The sequence below is a fragment of the Athene cunicularia genome (genome assembly GCF_003259725.1).
Source record: "Athene cunicularia isolate RWA chromosome 1 unlocalized genomic scaffold, athCun1 chr1_part1, whole genome shotgun sequence".
Taxonomy (NCBI): Eukaryota; Metazoa; Chordata; class Aves; order Strigiformes; family Strigidae; genus Athene; species Athene cunicularia.
This window is the reverse complement of record NW_020799091.1, coordinates 92,756,048-92,771,047: the sequence shown is the minus strand read 5'-3', so window position 1 is coordinate 92,771,047 and position 15,000 is coordinate 92,756,048. Positions and strand designations below refer to the sequence as shown.

The 15,000-nt window shown below is 36.0% G+C and overlaps 1 protein-coding gene across 19 annotated transcripts in view; it reads right to left on the bottom strand.

The window, feature by feature from the left end:
* Positions 1-15,000, bottom strand: part of KDM6A (lysine demethylase 6A) — a 125,311-nt gene that overhangs the window by 37,795 nt on the left and 72,516 nt on the right. For 12 of the 19 annotated variants that reach the window (XR_003399120.1, XR_003399124.1, XM_026855849.1 and 9 more), the window contains 8 exons: positions 10,827-10,953; positions 8,106-8,204; positions 7,519-7,738; positions 6,825-6,959; positions 6,228-6,383; positions 5,490-5,585; positions 2,721-2,825; positions 1,720-2,115 (listed from right to left, as the gene is read on the bottom strand). Coding sequence is in view for 17 of the 19 variants with exons in the window: in XM_026855849.1 (XP_026711650.1) it covers positions 1,720-2,115; positions 2,721-2,825; positions 5,490-5,585; positions 6,228-6,383; positions 6,825-6,959; positions 7,519-7,738; positions 8,106-8,204; positions 10,827-10,953 (1,334 nt within the window). In the remaining 2 variants the exon portion in view is untranslated. The remainder of the gene's footprint in view (positions 1-1,719; positions 2,116-2,720; positions 2,826-5,489; positions 5,586-6,227; positions 6,384-6,824; positions 6,960-7,518; positions 7,739-8,105; positions 8,205-10,826; positions 10,954-15,000) is intronic. The other 7 variants (XM_026855929.1, XM_026855955.1, XM_026855945.1 and 4 more) reach the window with 2 other exon arrangements.

The following is a 15,000-nucleotide window of genomic DNA, read 5'->3' as shown; positions in this document are numbered from 1 at the left end:
AAGAGCTCAATTTTCTAATAAACAGTATATCAACGACTGCAAAGCTGACACATACATAGCTTATTTCAGGGTAACACACTACTCTGTTAAACATATTATAAATTCTCAAACCTACAATTAAATTGCTGGATGTTTAAATGATCCTTTAGCTATGAACCAGTGTAAAAATGGTGAAAGAATCCACTTTTATATTTACTTGTAACTGCGGTTTTATTTTGGAAAGGGCAACATTCCCACTTTAGAGGTTCCCCACTGTGATGGTTTCATCCTAGTCTTTTAGAAATGTTGCTACATCTATGAGTCAAATTTTTTTGTTAATTACAGACTGCATTATGCACGTCACACATGTATACATAATTTCTTAATTTCACTACGTAGCTTAATTACTGATAAATGGGCTGAATCAAGAGTTCATTTGTTACCTGTGGAGAATGCTACAGACCCAGAAACTCTGCTGAGATCCCGTTCTCTGAATACACTTCACACTTCACAAAGATGAAATGCATACAGGAAATGGCACCACAAGCTTTCCTTGAAACAGTTACTCAGCCTTTTCAAAAACACCATCTCTACAGAAAGCGGTCAACTTCTGTTGCAATTTATTACTTGCCTACTTTACCGACACTAACACCACAGACATTTAATATGAAGCAGATACCTCACTAGCAAGTGTAGAACCTCTTTTATACAATTCAGAGAAAATAAGAAAGTGAATTCTAATTCAAAAAACAGACAGTGAGGCTAACAGGCTCCACATTCCCCTGCCACGCTTATAAACCATGTGAACAGTACTACTGACATAGAGAAAACTTTTTAAAAATCATGTTATAACACTGTTTTAGTTTCGAATAACCATGTTTTGCACAAGATGTTCCAGTATTACCTCAGTCTTTGTTGCAGTGTATATGCAGTTAAGCACATATGTATGCCTGTACCACAGCCCACCCTCAATTCTTCATTAAAGTAACATGCACCATTAACTAAATAAGAAATGATGCAGTTTTGAGGAAGAAAACAATATTGTATCAAGCTGCATAACCCATTTGGTAAAAGTGAATCAAACTGCTAGGATATCTTCCTATAGAACACTTCATTACATCCACAGGTATGTCTTGGAAGAAAGACATTTAGGCCGAAATGAAAAAGAATAAGCTCTATCTTTAAGTTCTAACACACACATACACAAAACACCCTTACTTACACACTGTAATCCCTACGGATTTTTACTGGCATTATAATATTTTTGTGCAAGTAACTCTGTGGGACTGGTTGCTAGATATTAATTTTGAAAGATCATATGGAAACAAAATATTGGTAATGATTACATCATGACGACAACGTAGTGTCAAAAACAACTATGATATTCAGCTTCCCATGAAATATTCACATTCCTCCTAGATGAAAAACATAGTCTCAACATTTCATGTTAAAGAAGCAACAGAAAGATATAAAAGTTATTCCTTTTTAAAGAACCTCTTCTGCAAAGGTAGGTAGTTACTCTTTGATTTATGATAATCTCCTTTATCCTGAGAGTAGTTAATACACAGATATTTAACAATAAAGAGTGATAGGCAGGTTTTACCTAGTGTACGTTTTATTTGCATCTAGGTCATCAACTTCAGGAAACTGAAAATGTGTTTACAAATGAGAGACTTCAAACGGTGACTTGCTTATCAAGCCTCAGAGTAGTCAGTCTATGAGTAAACTGAAATTGTATACCTGAGTGGAGTTAGATAGTTGGTTTTTCCACGGCTCCTCTGCGCTGCTGGTCAGGTTTGTGCGGTTATGAGGTAGAGAGAGTGCGTTTCGCTGCAGGTAAGGCACGTTTCCATTACTTCCACTTTCTGTTATGTGATTATTGCCTATCAAAATAGTGTCTGTACTACTCAGCGTTCTTGCTGTGCTGCAGGGAATGGGGCCTGCTGGAAAGGGTCCATTAGCCATAGGCTGCCCGGGGCAGGCAGGACGGATTCCACGCTGAGCGACATTAGGCACTCTGGTTAGAGCAACCTGCGGCTGCTGACCAGAGACAGAGTTTGTAGGCAGTGATGAATCAGCTGTTGGCCCATTAGGAATTCCAGTAGATCGTACCTGTGCAACTCCTGTTTGTCTCATCTAATGGAAGATGAACAAAGCACAAGAACATTAGCTGCATAATTTAAAAAGTAAAGAGTACACAAGGTTTGTATACTTTATTGTAGTGGTCAATTCCAATTTTGTACAGATTTTAAGATCTTCACACCGTTGCTTTTGAGAAATAAGATGACTGCCACGCTCACAAATGTGCTCAGTGAATTTTAAGGTAAATCTATCGGCACACTTTTCTTCTAGGCCCTTCAGTGTTAGCATTTTACTGCTAAGTTTGGACACTAAGAGAAAGAAAAGTAAACAATGAGAGGAGGAGAGATATGCTGTAATATGGCTTACAACCAAGTATTTTTCAAGGAAGACTGCTTTTAGATGTGTCCACTCACTTTAGTTTGAAAGTGTGTCTTGAAACTTTTACATTATCTGGTAGTCCTATAATAAAACACAGCTAAACCCGTTATGTTTCAACAAGTAAACCACAATTATACTGTATACAAAAAAGAGGTTACAAATGTAATGTAGTAAAGGGCATGAGAACTCTGTACAATAGAAATTCTCCAGAGTTCAAGAAGCACAACAGACACCATTATGGCCAAAAAATTTGTAAAAGAGAAAAATGTTTTTGTTCTCACCTGCTGGTGTTGCTGCATCAAGACAAACTGACTCTCCAGCTGTTCCAGCATAAGTTTCTGTGCTGGATTTAGATTATTTCGGTTTGCACGCAGCTGTTCCAAGTGCTGAAAAAACATCAGTACAGTTGAGAATAATTAAAATTGCATTTGCTTTTTAACAACTTTCTTGCATATAATACTAAAAATTATTCACAAAGACCAGACTTGTAAAGTAGAAAACACGATTGAGATTTGTTGTAAACATCTTTCCATACGCTATTCTGTAACCGAACCTTAACAATAGTTACTAAAACTAGAGACTTCCTAAATTATTTGAGCATATAAATATTATCAGGAAACTAAATTTAAATGTACTGGTACTGTAAAAGAAAACAACATTCAAGTAAGATTACACAGAATGCATATTATGCATGTTTTAACACTTTTTGGTACTGTGCTATTTTTTTATTAATACTGTTCAGCATGAATTAAATTCAACCTATAGTCACACATGAAAACTTCTCCAGAAAATATAAAAAAAAATCCCAGAAAACTATACAGCTTAATTAGAGAGTAGTATCTGAAGTTATGATACTGAACACATTTGCAACTGATAAATGTAAGTACCTAATATCAAAAATCTGATCTTTGTATTAATTTTAACCTTCTCAGTACATACCATCATTCCACCAGTAAGTATGCTGCTACTAAATGGTATACAAATGCTGAAATTGTGGAATACAAAGGGTGTGTGTGCAGAGGAGGACAAAAGTTGCACTACACAAAAGGTGACAGACATTATAGACATTTTTCTTGATTGTTCTTAAATACTAAGTTACTTCACACAATAATACTTTGCATTGTAAATCCTTTTAACAAAACAAACAAAAAAAACCCCCAAAACTAAACCCCAAACAATCAAAAAAAAAAACAACAAACCAAGCCCCACCAAAACCAAACATAAATCACATTTCCTTTAGTTCCTTTCAGGTCTGCATGTATTGTCTTTCTACATCCTTCTTGTCTCCTTTGCTTTGATTACGCTGTATTAGTAATACATAAATGGACCTGAAGTATGAGTATGAAATAAAGCGTAGTTCATTCTGCTTTATTTGCAAACTATCAACTAAAAATATTCAACATCGCCTGAAAAAGTGGTTAAAGACGGTTCACACCAAACTCCCTGGATTAACACCAGCTTCCATTTTGAATTTGAAGTCCCTCTGTAGGCAACTGCAGTGAATAAGACTAATTTCTCAGTATAGAGAGATATATACATATGAATTTAAGATGAAAACAGGGTCTCCATGGGAGTGCATGCACCAGATACACAAAAGTCAAAACCATTGCTCTTCAGTTATTCTGATTTTTAAAAAATGTCTAAATAGGGTAATCAGAAAGTCTGACTTAGCACACACCAGCAGAGGCAAGTCTGGGCTTCTCTCTAATGCTATGGGTGCAGAGGCTTTACAGGCAGCACTGTTCTTCCTGCCCACCAACTCTGTGAAACCAACACCCATTCTCCTCCACTGGTATGCTGCAGCCCCGTTGGCTACTGTGTGCCCACAGCCCCTTCCCCTTCTGTTTTTGTTAGCTAAGCCATTTGGTGTGTGCTATATGCCATATCCACCCAGTCTCTTGAGTTGCTTTTAAAAGGCTGAGTTAGAAGATGCAATAAAGGTTTTATTCACTCTCCTCTTGCATCGTATCTTTTTGGCTTTCCTATTCATATATGCTAGAACCTTGTCAAGCTACTACCAGTAAATCCAGTATATCGTACTTAGCTAGAGAAGCCAACTTAAGATGCTTCGAGGAAGAAGTTGTATCTGGAAAAGGTGAAACTAAAAAGAGGAAAAAGTAGTAGGATATAAAATAAGCAGAGGGAAATAATGAGAATGCATGAAGAAAGAGACACAGAAGAATGATTAGGAAGGAACAAAATGGTGGGGGGAGAGAGAGGGAAGAGAGGGAAAAATTATGCAGCGTAATAAAGCCAATATTGTCCAGATAGAGAAACAGCTGAAGAACTATAAGGGAGTTGAGGGGAACACTGCTCAGTCAAATCAGAATGCCTTCTGTCTCTGCATTGCATTCCTTTGTATTTTTCCTTGCATCCAAATCAGTATCTGTGATACATGGGTAAAGAGTTTCCAGCTAGGCCTGATTTTCAAAATACAGAATTCCTGCTGAAGCTCACTGCAAGCCCTAATGAACTGAAGAGACAACAAAACATTGTAACAAAAAAGACCTAAAACAAGATTTCAAAAATAAAACCTCGCATTTCATGTATTAGATGTTGTAAAATATAGAAAAGCGGTGCCAGATTTCATTCTGTAGAATGTGCATGTTTGTTTACACAATTTGATACAAGAAGCTACCTCAGAGGAAAAAGAGGATATTACCATACTTCTACAAATCCTTCAATATCCCCCACATTACAGCAAGCAGTAAAACTCACTTGGTACACAAATGCGACAATTTGCATATCTATCTTTAAAACATCATAAGAAAAAAGAATTACTGTATGTTCTTACTTTATAAATTATAGAATTCATACAATGTAAGTGTTCAGTTTCTGCCAGAGATCACTTATTTTACTACAGAACTAATCTCACATAGAGAAGCCATAAATATCAGCACAACTTGAATTGCACTGTGGGAATTATTTGGGAAGTACTTCACACTGAATTTCAGAAATGTGAAACTGAAAAATGTTCCAGATTTATTTTCCTAAAAGGAAAAGAGGACAAAAACTGTATGAAAGATTCTGAAGATCTTCAACATACCTACCTGTAATTTCTGTGGTGTCAAGCACCAAGAATGAATTTGTTGCTGTACAGGAGGATGTGACACTGTATGGCCACTGCTCCAAACATCTGAAGTATTCTGAGAGAAAACATTACATTAAAATACGTGAGTATCAAAGGGTCAACATAATTTCTTTTACTACACAGATTTTGTCTTACTTATGAAAGAATTAAAATGGTTTCAAGAATAACAATATAAACAAAGAACGTACTACAACACACCAATTATCATTCTACCATTCCCATACAGTATTAGAGTAGTCAGAGGAAAAAGTTAAATGATATCTTAATATCGTAAGGAGCAACAATCAAATCAAATTATGCAATTAACTTAAACACTATTTTAAAAACTGAGTATCTACTGTAACACTATTACATGATGATGAAACACTTGAATTCTAAATATAAGCAAAGGCAATAGACAGGATGACATGATTGTCTCCCTCTCTATCATCAGACTATGACTGCACTTTTTCACTTATACGACTAGGATTGTAGTATAGTGCCAGCGATCTGCATTGCCCTTATGCACTTCCTATATGAATTGTAATCTGATTAAAAACATCACTGAAAAATGTTTTTTAAAATTCCTAAAAACATTCCCCACCTTGATGCCAAAGGATTAAAATTTACTGCACAAATTCTGTGCATGCTGCATCATTTTAATGCATATTTCCATATAATTTTGGTAGGGGGCTCTTTAGTTCATCAGAATATATACCTTTGTTGGACTAGATGTTCTTTTCCTCTTGGCAGGACTGGTCAGGTCATCTACTTGGCTAGAAGGAATCATGTGTAGTGGCAAGGATTGCTGTGAAATTGGTGTTTGAGTGAGGCCTAGTACAGGTTCAGTATTTGGATGATGAGGTTTACAAGCCTAAGAATCACAGAAGGAAGACAAAAATATGGTTCTATATATTCTTAATTCTTTTCTTTAAATTATATATTTTAACAGCCCACATACATTAAAAGGGCCGAGTAGATATTCTGAAGCTGATCTCAATAACTGAAAAATCAGTTTCCATATGGTCATCAATGGAGGAATGTGTACCTTTCATGGGATCATTAAACCACTGCAGCATTTCTATTTAAGATGAAATCTTTTAAAATCATGAATATCCACAAAGGTTCTAAATTGGTACCCCCATATTTCTCCCATATTATAGGGAGCTTCTTGATCTAATATCCCTTTGCAAATAAATAAAAGGCTTTTTATTAACAAAAGCCAATCCTGTGCTCAATAAAATAAGCTTGACCACTACCGATTGTAAAGAACCCTTAAAGCTGGGCACCTGCAGAATATAACCCAACTTCTCACCTGCTGTGCTGTGTTCATGGCACCCTGCCTGGAGGTAAGCTCTGCGGGGATTGGTAGGCTCCATGCCTCCTCAATACTAGGAAGTAATTTAGTTTTATTCTGTAGACTACCTTGTGGAAGGTTACACAACTGAGCCTAGGAAAAATTATGTAAAAAGCAAATTTAACACAAGCCTACTTTAGTAAGAGCAAGTCCATGAAATCTTCCTAAATGCTGTAGCTAATTATGTCTTAAAGAGAGGATAGATTTAAAATTTGGGGTTTTAGAAAGGTGCTAAGTATAAAGAGGGTAACCAGAATATAAACCTTTGTGAGAATCAGAACAAAGATGAGCTCTGGATTCAGAGGTCTCATAATTCCTTTTTTCTGAAATTGCAAACAAGAGTGAAAGATAGTGTGTGCGTATTCTCTCTATATGTTATGAGAACTTAAAAATGTAGACAATACAAAGAAAAAAGCAAAGTGATGTAAAACAGTATGCTTTGATTAAATGTGCAAAATAGGGTTTGTAAGGAATTAAGTTCCACTTAAAAATGAAGAAATAATATTACAGGCTATGATATGTTTACAATACACATGAAAACAGGTTATACACACAACAAACAATTGCAAATTATACTTGTGTGTTACTTCTCCCCACCCCTCTGCTGTGTATTTGGAAGAGTATTTCCCGCTTCTTAAAACATTAGTTTTACCTGTAAATACTTTATCCGTGCTGCAAGTGCAGAGGTATTATTACAATTTTTGCTCCTAGTTGCATTTAAGTAGCATTTAATGGCATCCTGAGGCTGGTTGCAGGACTCATAGAGTGTGCCTAGGTCCATCCAGGCTGCAGCATGGCCATGGTCCAATTGTACAGCACAGATATAGGCCTGTAAAGCATCCATAGGCTGATTTTGCTGTTGATACAGCACACTGAATAGAAAGATTAGTGAAGTTGAGAATTAATAACAAAGTCAAAACACAAACAAGTCAAATATACACATCCCCCTCAAAACCCTTAATAAACTCTACCATTATATAAACCACAGTACTAAGTATAAACAACATGAAATCTTAAGATGCAAAGCTCATGTGTATAGCATATTCAGTATTTTAAAAAACTGAGAAAGCAAATATAAATTAAACTTCAAATCAGACAAGTCTGACAACATGAAGGTATAAATAAAAAAGCTTTACGGTCCCCTTGAGAGCACAAAAGAGTTAAAAAGCTGATATTCTTTATTTATGTATATATATTAGCATTGAATTATATCACTGTATTACCCTGTATCATTCTTACCCTATAGAACACCATGTATCTGCACTTGCTTCTGATTTATCAATAGATTGCCTATAAGATATAAAGGCATCCTGAACTTTCCCAATACTTGAATAGCACCTGGGAGAAGAAGAAAAGAACTTCGGTAGTATTTATAGAAGGTAATCATTGAGGATGGTTTACCAAGACTGATCTGATAAATATTAAGTCATGCAAATACACACTCATCTAGATGAATCCAAAACATTTTCTGTTTCTGACGCTAAGCATAAGCAGACTCAAACATCTTAATCAACATGTATTACTATTTGAAAAGTACACCAAAACTGCATAAACCCTAGCTTACTGCATTAGTAAGGAAGTCATACCATATTTTAAAGACTTACATTTCTTTCATTTGTGGTAATTTATCAGTCAATATGAACAATATTTATCTACAGCTAGAATTATAAAGAAATAATTAAGTTACCTATTTCATCAAACAAATGGTTATGAAACTTCATGTTCTACAAGAAGTGTTTCAGAATTATTAAGAGATATTGACCAACTCAGTCACAATGGTTCCTATTCTCTGGGAAACTGTTTATGTGCATTTCTCACATCTCAATAAGATTTGAAGTCACGAACAACAATCAGTTAGTTTTACTGCGTATATAAAGCACAAAATCTTGTAAAAAATCTTGCTGGTCTGGATTTTTTTTGTAGTTTCTTACTTGAGTATTTTTCACATACAAATTTTAAGGTATTCTGGCACTATAAGCAGAAATATCAGAGCTCTAAAGAGAACTACAATTATACCACAGGGAATAATACCTACCTTTTCAAAATTAAAAGCTTCAAATAAATACAATATTAAAGATATATATACTTTTACTGGTTTAATCTACAATAGCTCTGCTTCTTACACTGTTTGTAGTAAGTTTCCCTGTTGGAGAAAGAACTGACAACTTTCAAACCACATAAATAACAGAAAATTTATTCTAGTAAAAAAATAAAAACCAAGCAGAACAGTACACCCAAAGGTTTGACAAAGATGCTATGCTCTTTCTTTCTACTTTGCTTAGAAACAGGCATTAAGTCTGAATAAAATGTTTCAGAAGATCACTTTAATCCCAATCTAAACCCAAGTTGCAACAGACACATTTCAACCTGTCTGCTTAACAGATACATGAAGACTCTTACCAGGATAGCACCAAGAATAAGCACCCAATAAATCTTAAAACAGGGTGAAGGATTTATTTTCATTGAGGGAAGAGGGGGGTGGTGGTGGTCTATTTTTGAAAGGTAACTTTAAACCAACTTGCTATGCAGTTTGGACCACGAGCAGAGGAAGGAATAACGCAAGGGAATACATGAGGAGGGAAAAAGAGTAACAGTGAACGCACAACCCTGTAATCCTGTTCCTTTCCTCTTCTGCCAGTGTATGGACTGGAGCAATGGGGAACAGAAACGTGTTTGCTCTAGTCCTTCCTGTAGAGTATTAGAGATGCTTTTACTAGATTTCCCCCCTCTATTTCCTGTGGTTTTCCCCCTTGTTTGTATGGTCCTAGGTTTCACTCTAACCACATGAAAGCCATGGCACAGCAGGAGCACAGCAGCTGCTCACACATCCTTCGTGGAGTCCTGGCTTTGTCCTGCTTAGCTCAAGGCATGTGGAATGGGACCACCGAGGAAAAAAAAAAGGATTTCAACCCAGTGGATGGTAAGATGAGCCAGATGATCCCTGACTTGTTTTCCCTTTTCCCTCCACACCTGCTCTCGACCTCTGCCCTTCACACTCACTGCCAGTGTTTCTCCCTTAGCCTGCCAACAGCTGGCTGAAGAGCCCTGTCTTACAGGAACAGCTGGAGGAATATAATTAGGATGACAAAACCAAAAGTAGGTTCCAGTTGTATGCGACCAGAACCTCCAAGAAAGTCAGCTAGGAGATACTGAGTTTAGGGTATTAATTTTGGTTTTGCATAATTCCTTTCTAATGTATTTCTCAACAGAACTGACCTGTTCCCACATGGACTTGAATTGCCCTCAAAGCTTTCTCCAAAACCTGATTATTTCAAGAGTTAGTGATGATTTGTCTGAAGTACTCTATTTTCTTAAAAAGGAGACCAAGAGAAGTCACCAAATTTATATGATTTACATCTTGGAGTAAGCTAACTTTCAAGTATAAAATACCATCTGATAGTACAGAATTAATACAACACTTAAACAGATATTAGAATGGATCAGAGCTATTTTGTCCTAATATTTAGTTGCAATATATGCTCTTTATAAACAGATTTATACCTGGGAAGATATTTGTATTTTAGTGCAAAGTTTGATTAAGATTAGAAGGGAGATCTTGAGAAAATAAAGAGATAAAGAATTGTGAAAAGGTATGAAGAGAAGTAACAACAATTATAGTGTTTACCAAAAAAGAGAGAGAGAATAGATGTGGTAGTAGTAGGAAGAACAGGTAAAACCTATTACTGTAAATGTGTAGACTAAATAACAACTACAAAAAAAAGCAGGACCACTTGGATAACATGCTTCATTTCAATTTCTTATCTATATTCACCCTAAATATGTTAGCACCTTGTCTTTCTATATACTTTCCAGAAAACTAGACTTTAGATACATATATCATTTCCCTTCATTTTTCCTCTGAAACTATTAAGAAGAAAACCAACATATGATACTCACAATAATGAGTATCCTCAAATAATTTACAAATATAGTTACAGTGTCAATAAAGTCATTTCTCACCTTCCAAGGAAATACCAGGATTGACCAGAATTTGGATCTGCTTCTAAAGATTTCTGGAGATACTGTATAGCATAGCTTTCCTTGGTTGCCTTGTCTCCAAGCTGATCCACGGTGTGATGCATCCAGCCTACAAAAACAATCCATAAATGGCAGAAGTGAAATTCCCTAAGACCATTTAACACTTATGGCACAGCAGGATATTCACAGCATTAGTTCCTCTTCAAAAATAAGAATATCTAACAATAATATCACTTACATAGAATCTTAAGAATTAAACTTTAAAAACTTTCAAAGTTCTATACTAAAATTACAGGACAAAAGGACCCTAAATCAAAATTACTTTCAGGTGCTTCTAAGCAGGTTTTTTGGTTTAAATAACTTTCTATGAGGTTAGTAGCACAATTATGAACTGCTCAATCTTTTACCATAAAAAGTTAATCTGAAAATGTTAACTCCTTCCTCCCCTGAACATAGCTACCTTCCCTGTCATTGTGAAAAATGCCACCATTCTCCCTGTCACACACGCAGATTATCTGTATATTATGTTCAATTTATTCCTTTTCTTCTAAATCCTCGTATTTATCTCATATCTGTATTTGGACAATTTTCCAACAGAACACTTAGGAATTTTTATGTCCCCAGTTAAATGTTTCTTACACTGCCATTTCATCTTCGTTGCTGCAGTATCCTTTCCATTCACCTTGACAAATGCAATCACAACTCTTATCTACGTAACAAATTCTGCTGAAAAGATCATTTTATTTCCTCATCTAACCACACATCATATTCTTTCAAATGCCTTTTTTTCTTTCATTACATTAAACGAAGTATTCATCCCCACTTTAAAGACATCCCACAATCCATGCTTCCATATAATCTTTTACATGCTATTAAAAGGCTCTCTACTCTAGCACTGAGGCAAGGCTTGGTTACAATATCAAATAAAGCACCTTCATCACCTTCTCATGCTGGTCCTCATCTGCCTCTATGCTTAGATGGAATTCTTTTAAACAACCACAAAATCATCTCACTGCCATTCGTACTGAGGAGTACAAGGAAATGCTTTGCAGCAGGCAGCTGGCTTGCTGAAATCATTACACACCACACTGGTCAGCGATGTCTTGTTGTTTGCTTAATCTCCATGTATTTGTCCTAACAATCCACTGCTTTTCACCCAACATTTGTTAACGCTAAGATGTGCCAATGGATTGTCCCTATGTTTTCATAGCATCCCTCCCATAAGCAGTCCCTTGTGAAACATTATGATAGCAACTTCATAAAATATTCAAGGTTTGTATGAAGTTGTAGTTACTTACAGAGTTGTAAATCTACAATATATTTCCACTTAAAACCTCCATCAGCTAAACTTGAGCACCCTAAGCTTATCTCTTCTGATACAGACAGGTAATACCACCCAAAAGATCCAGATCAGATTCAGATCTCATCTGAAATGCTAAACAAAGTAGGGAAGGCTGAGAACTGAACTGATGACTATTTGCATCCTTATTTCATCCTCTGTAATTAAGACTGTACTTTAAATATTTTATTCTATCTGTTCTATACAGTTTATTTTTTATTCCATGGGCTCAGTTTGTTAACAGTCACATCAACACTTCTGCAAATGGAAGGCAAACTTCCAAGCTTGAGAAAAGGCAATCTAGAAAAAAATTGTTATCTATTGAACAACATTTGCCTGAGGTGTTTTAAGTAGTATCTTTTGGAAACTGGTCAGAAGCAGAAGTTTGAATATTTCATGGACTGCAAGAAATGTCAGGTTAGGACCCACGTGGTTATAGTGCTGGGAAAAAAAAAAAAAAAGAGAGTACTTTATCTTGTCTGAAGAGGGATCAAGTCAAAACCTCACCCATCAGGAAAAAAAAAAAAATCGATAATTTTTGCAGAGACACGTAACAAACAACTTTCATGGACTTCATAAACAATGATATTTGATTCAAATACCAAGTTACTGAAGTTCTTAAGCATACAGAAAATACTCATGTTTTAAGAAAGAAAGGCTTATGTGAAGGTGGTTATCAGAATACACCTGTGCAACTGTACATTAACGATAAATGTATTTGGTGCAGTGCTAGTCAAAACCTGAGATAAAGGTACTAGTTCAGGGATTATAAACAAGGGTAAAAAACCCCCAAAACTAAGAACTTCCTGAATCTTTGGAAATGTGTGGTATGCCTATTTTCTGTTTCATTAGAACCTTGCCAGATTGAAAGATAACATGTTGTATCTTCAGGAGATTTTTACTGGGTTCACTGATAAAAAGAAAGAATCTACTTCTATGAGACAGAAATGAGAACTAGCAATCCCTATCTAGTTTCACTGCTGAAACAAGGGTTAATTCCTGATTTTATCTTCCTGCACAGGGAGGTGAAAAAGGCAGAAAGCAAGAAAAAGGAGTGAGGGAGAACAAAGAAAAGTTTTGTACTACAATAGCACAAATAAAGGAAACTAGATTTCTCTTCTCCTCACACATAAAATGAAAAATGTACAAAAAGGTGATAGAAGAACCCTGGTGATCTGTAGTTTCCCATTTGCAAGATCTAACTCAAACTCTCAACTAGCATATTGGCTACTCTTCCACTCTTGGGACATTTTTAACGTATTAAACAGAAGCGCAGATTTTGGCCATACTTCACAAATGTTCTATGCTCTTTTCCAGGTCTTTACAATCTACTTAGTAACAAATCCCTGTTTTGCCTCAGCAGGAGGATGTGCTAACCTAGCTCATGCTGCAGGAGTTTTTTATGCTTATCAATCACTCTCATGCTGCACTTGTGACAACTGCTTTTTCCCCAATAAATGTCATCTCAGTCTCTGAAGAGATGAGTCTCTTCCCCATCTCATCAGCATCTCATGATGTCTCATACAATTATGTGGACACCACCTAGGAATGCCCCTCGTCAAAAATCATTGTGAGAGTGCTTTGGCAACCTCTAAGCAGATGCTTACATCATTCTTGCACTCTTCCTTATGCAACTGCTGAGTACAAGTGGAGAAAGTATACCAGGACAGATTTGATCTTCAGTCTCATTAATTTAATGTAATTTTAGGAAAAGCAGTGAAAAGCTAATGGAACAGAACAAAAGATAAACCAAACTGCTCTTATCCAACTGTACAGATTTTACTGTTACATCTACCTGAAATAGTCAGCATGCATCAACTCAAACGGATATATATATATATAGCAAAGATTTTAACAGTTCTCTCACAAGACATCTGAACTTGCCTAAATTTCAACTCTGGCTCAGTAAACATTAACTAGCTAAGGAAAATAAAAACAAAGGTTATTTTCATCCAAAGATGTTTTTTTTCTGTTGGGAGTATAAAAAGTAAGAAGAGTTCAACATAGAGATAACAAATACATCTTGATTGGGTTTTGCTAGTAGCATTCTGGCAAATGACAGGTATTTTTAGTTTTTTATTTAAGCAGCAGTGCACCACCCAGACTATGCATCCTGAAGAGGTGCTTTTATTACCAGCTGCTAGAGACTAAATCTGCAATAAACACCATACTCTGATAAATACCACTGTTAACAGTGAGGAGTAAAAGAAATGGTATTATTCCTTGAATGTTCTGGTTAAGACCACTCTACCCCTTTCTCTACAGAAGCTACCTATACTACAAAACTAGGTGACCTGCGCTGACTTGAATCAAAGGAGTTAAACCAGTTTTTAGATAGCAGACAATTCACAAAGTCATTGCTCTTACTGCTAGCACAGAGACCTGTGGCAGGATTTCATTAATACAACCACGCACCTTTGCCTCTATTGTGGCAACATACATCAAACAAAGCTGAAAAGGCACTGGTCAGCTATTTTGGGAAGCCTGTCTTCCACTGATCATATGTGGATATCATATTTCCAGATGGTATTGCTGAAAATTTATACTAGGTGGGATAATATCAAATCAAAAAAGAAATCAAAGAGGATAGTGAAATATAAGCAATGCTGCCGTGCAAGAGCAAAACAATCAGCATCTAGAGTCCTGCAATGAACTCTTCTAGCAGTTTCATTTGTGACTTCACACAGAAGAACCAAAAGCTAAACAAATTAGCCCACTCTAAATCCATACACAACCTCCATTACAAAAAAAGAAATCACTGTGGCCATGACTTAGTGCCAGTTACTAATTTGAATTAAATGACCACTATGTGAAGGG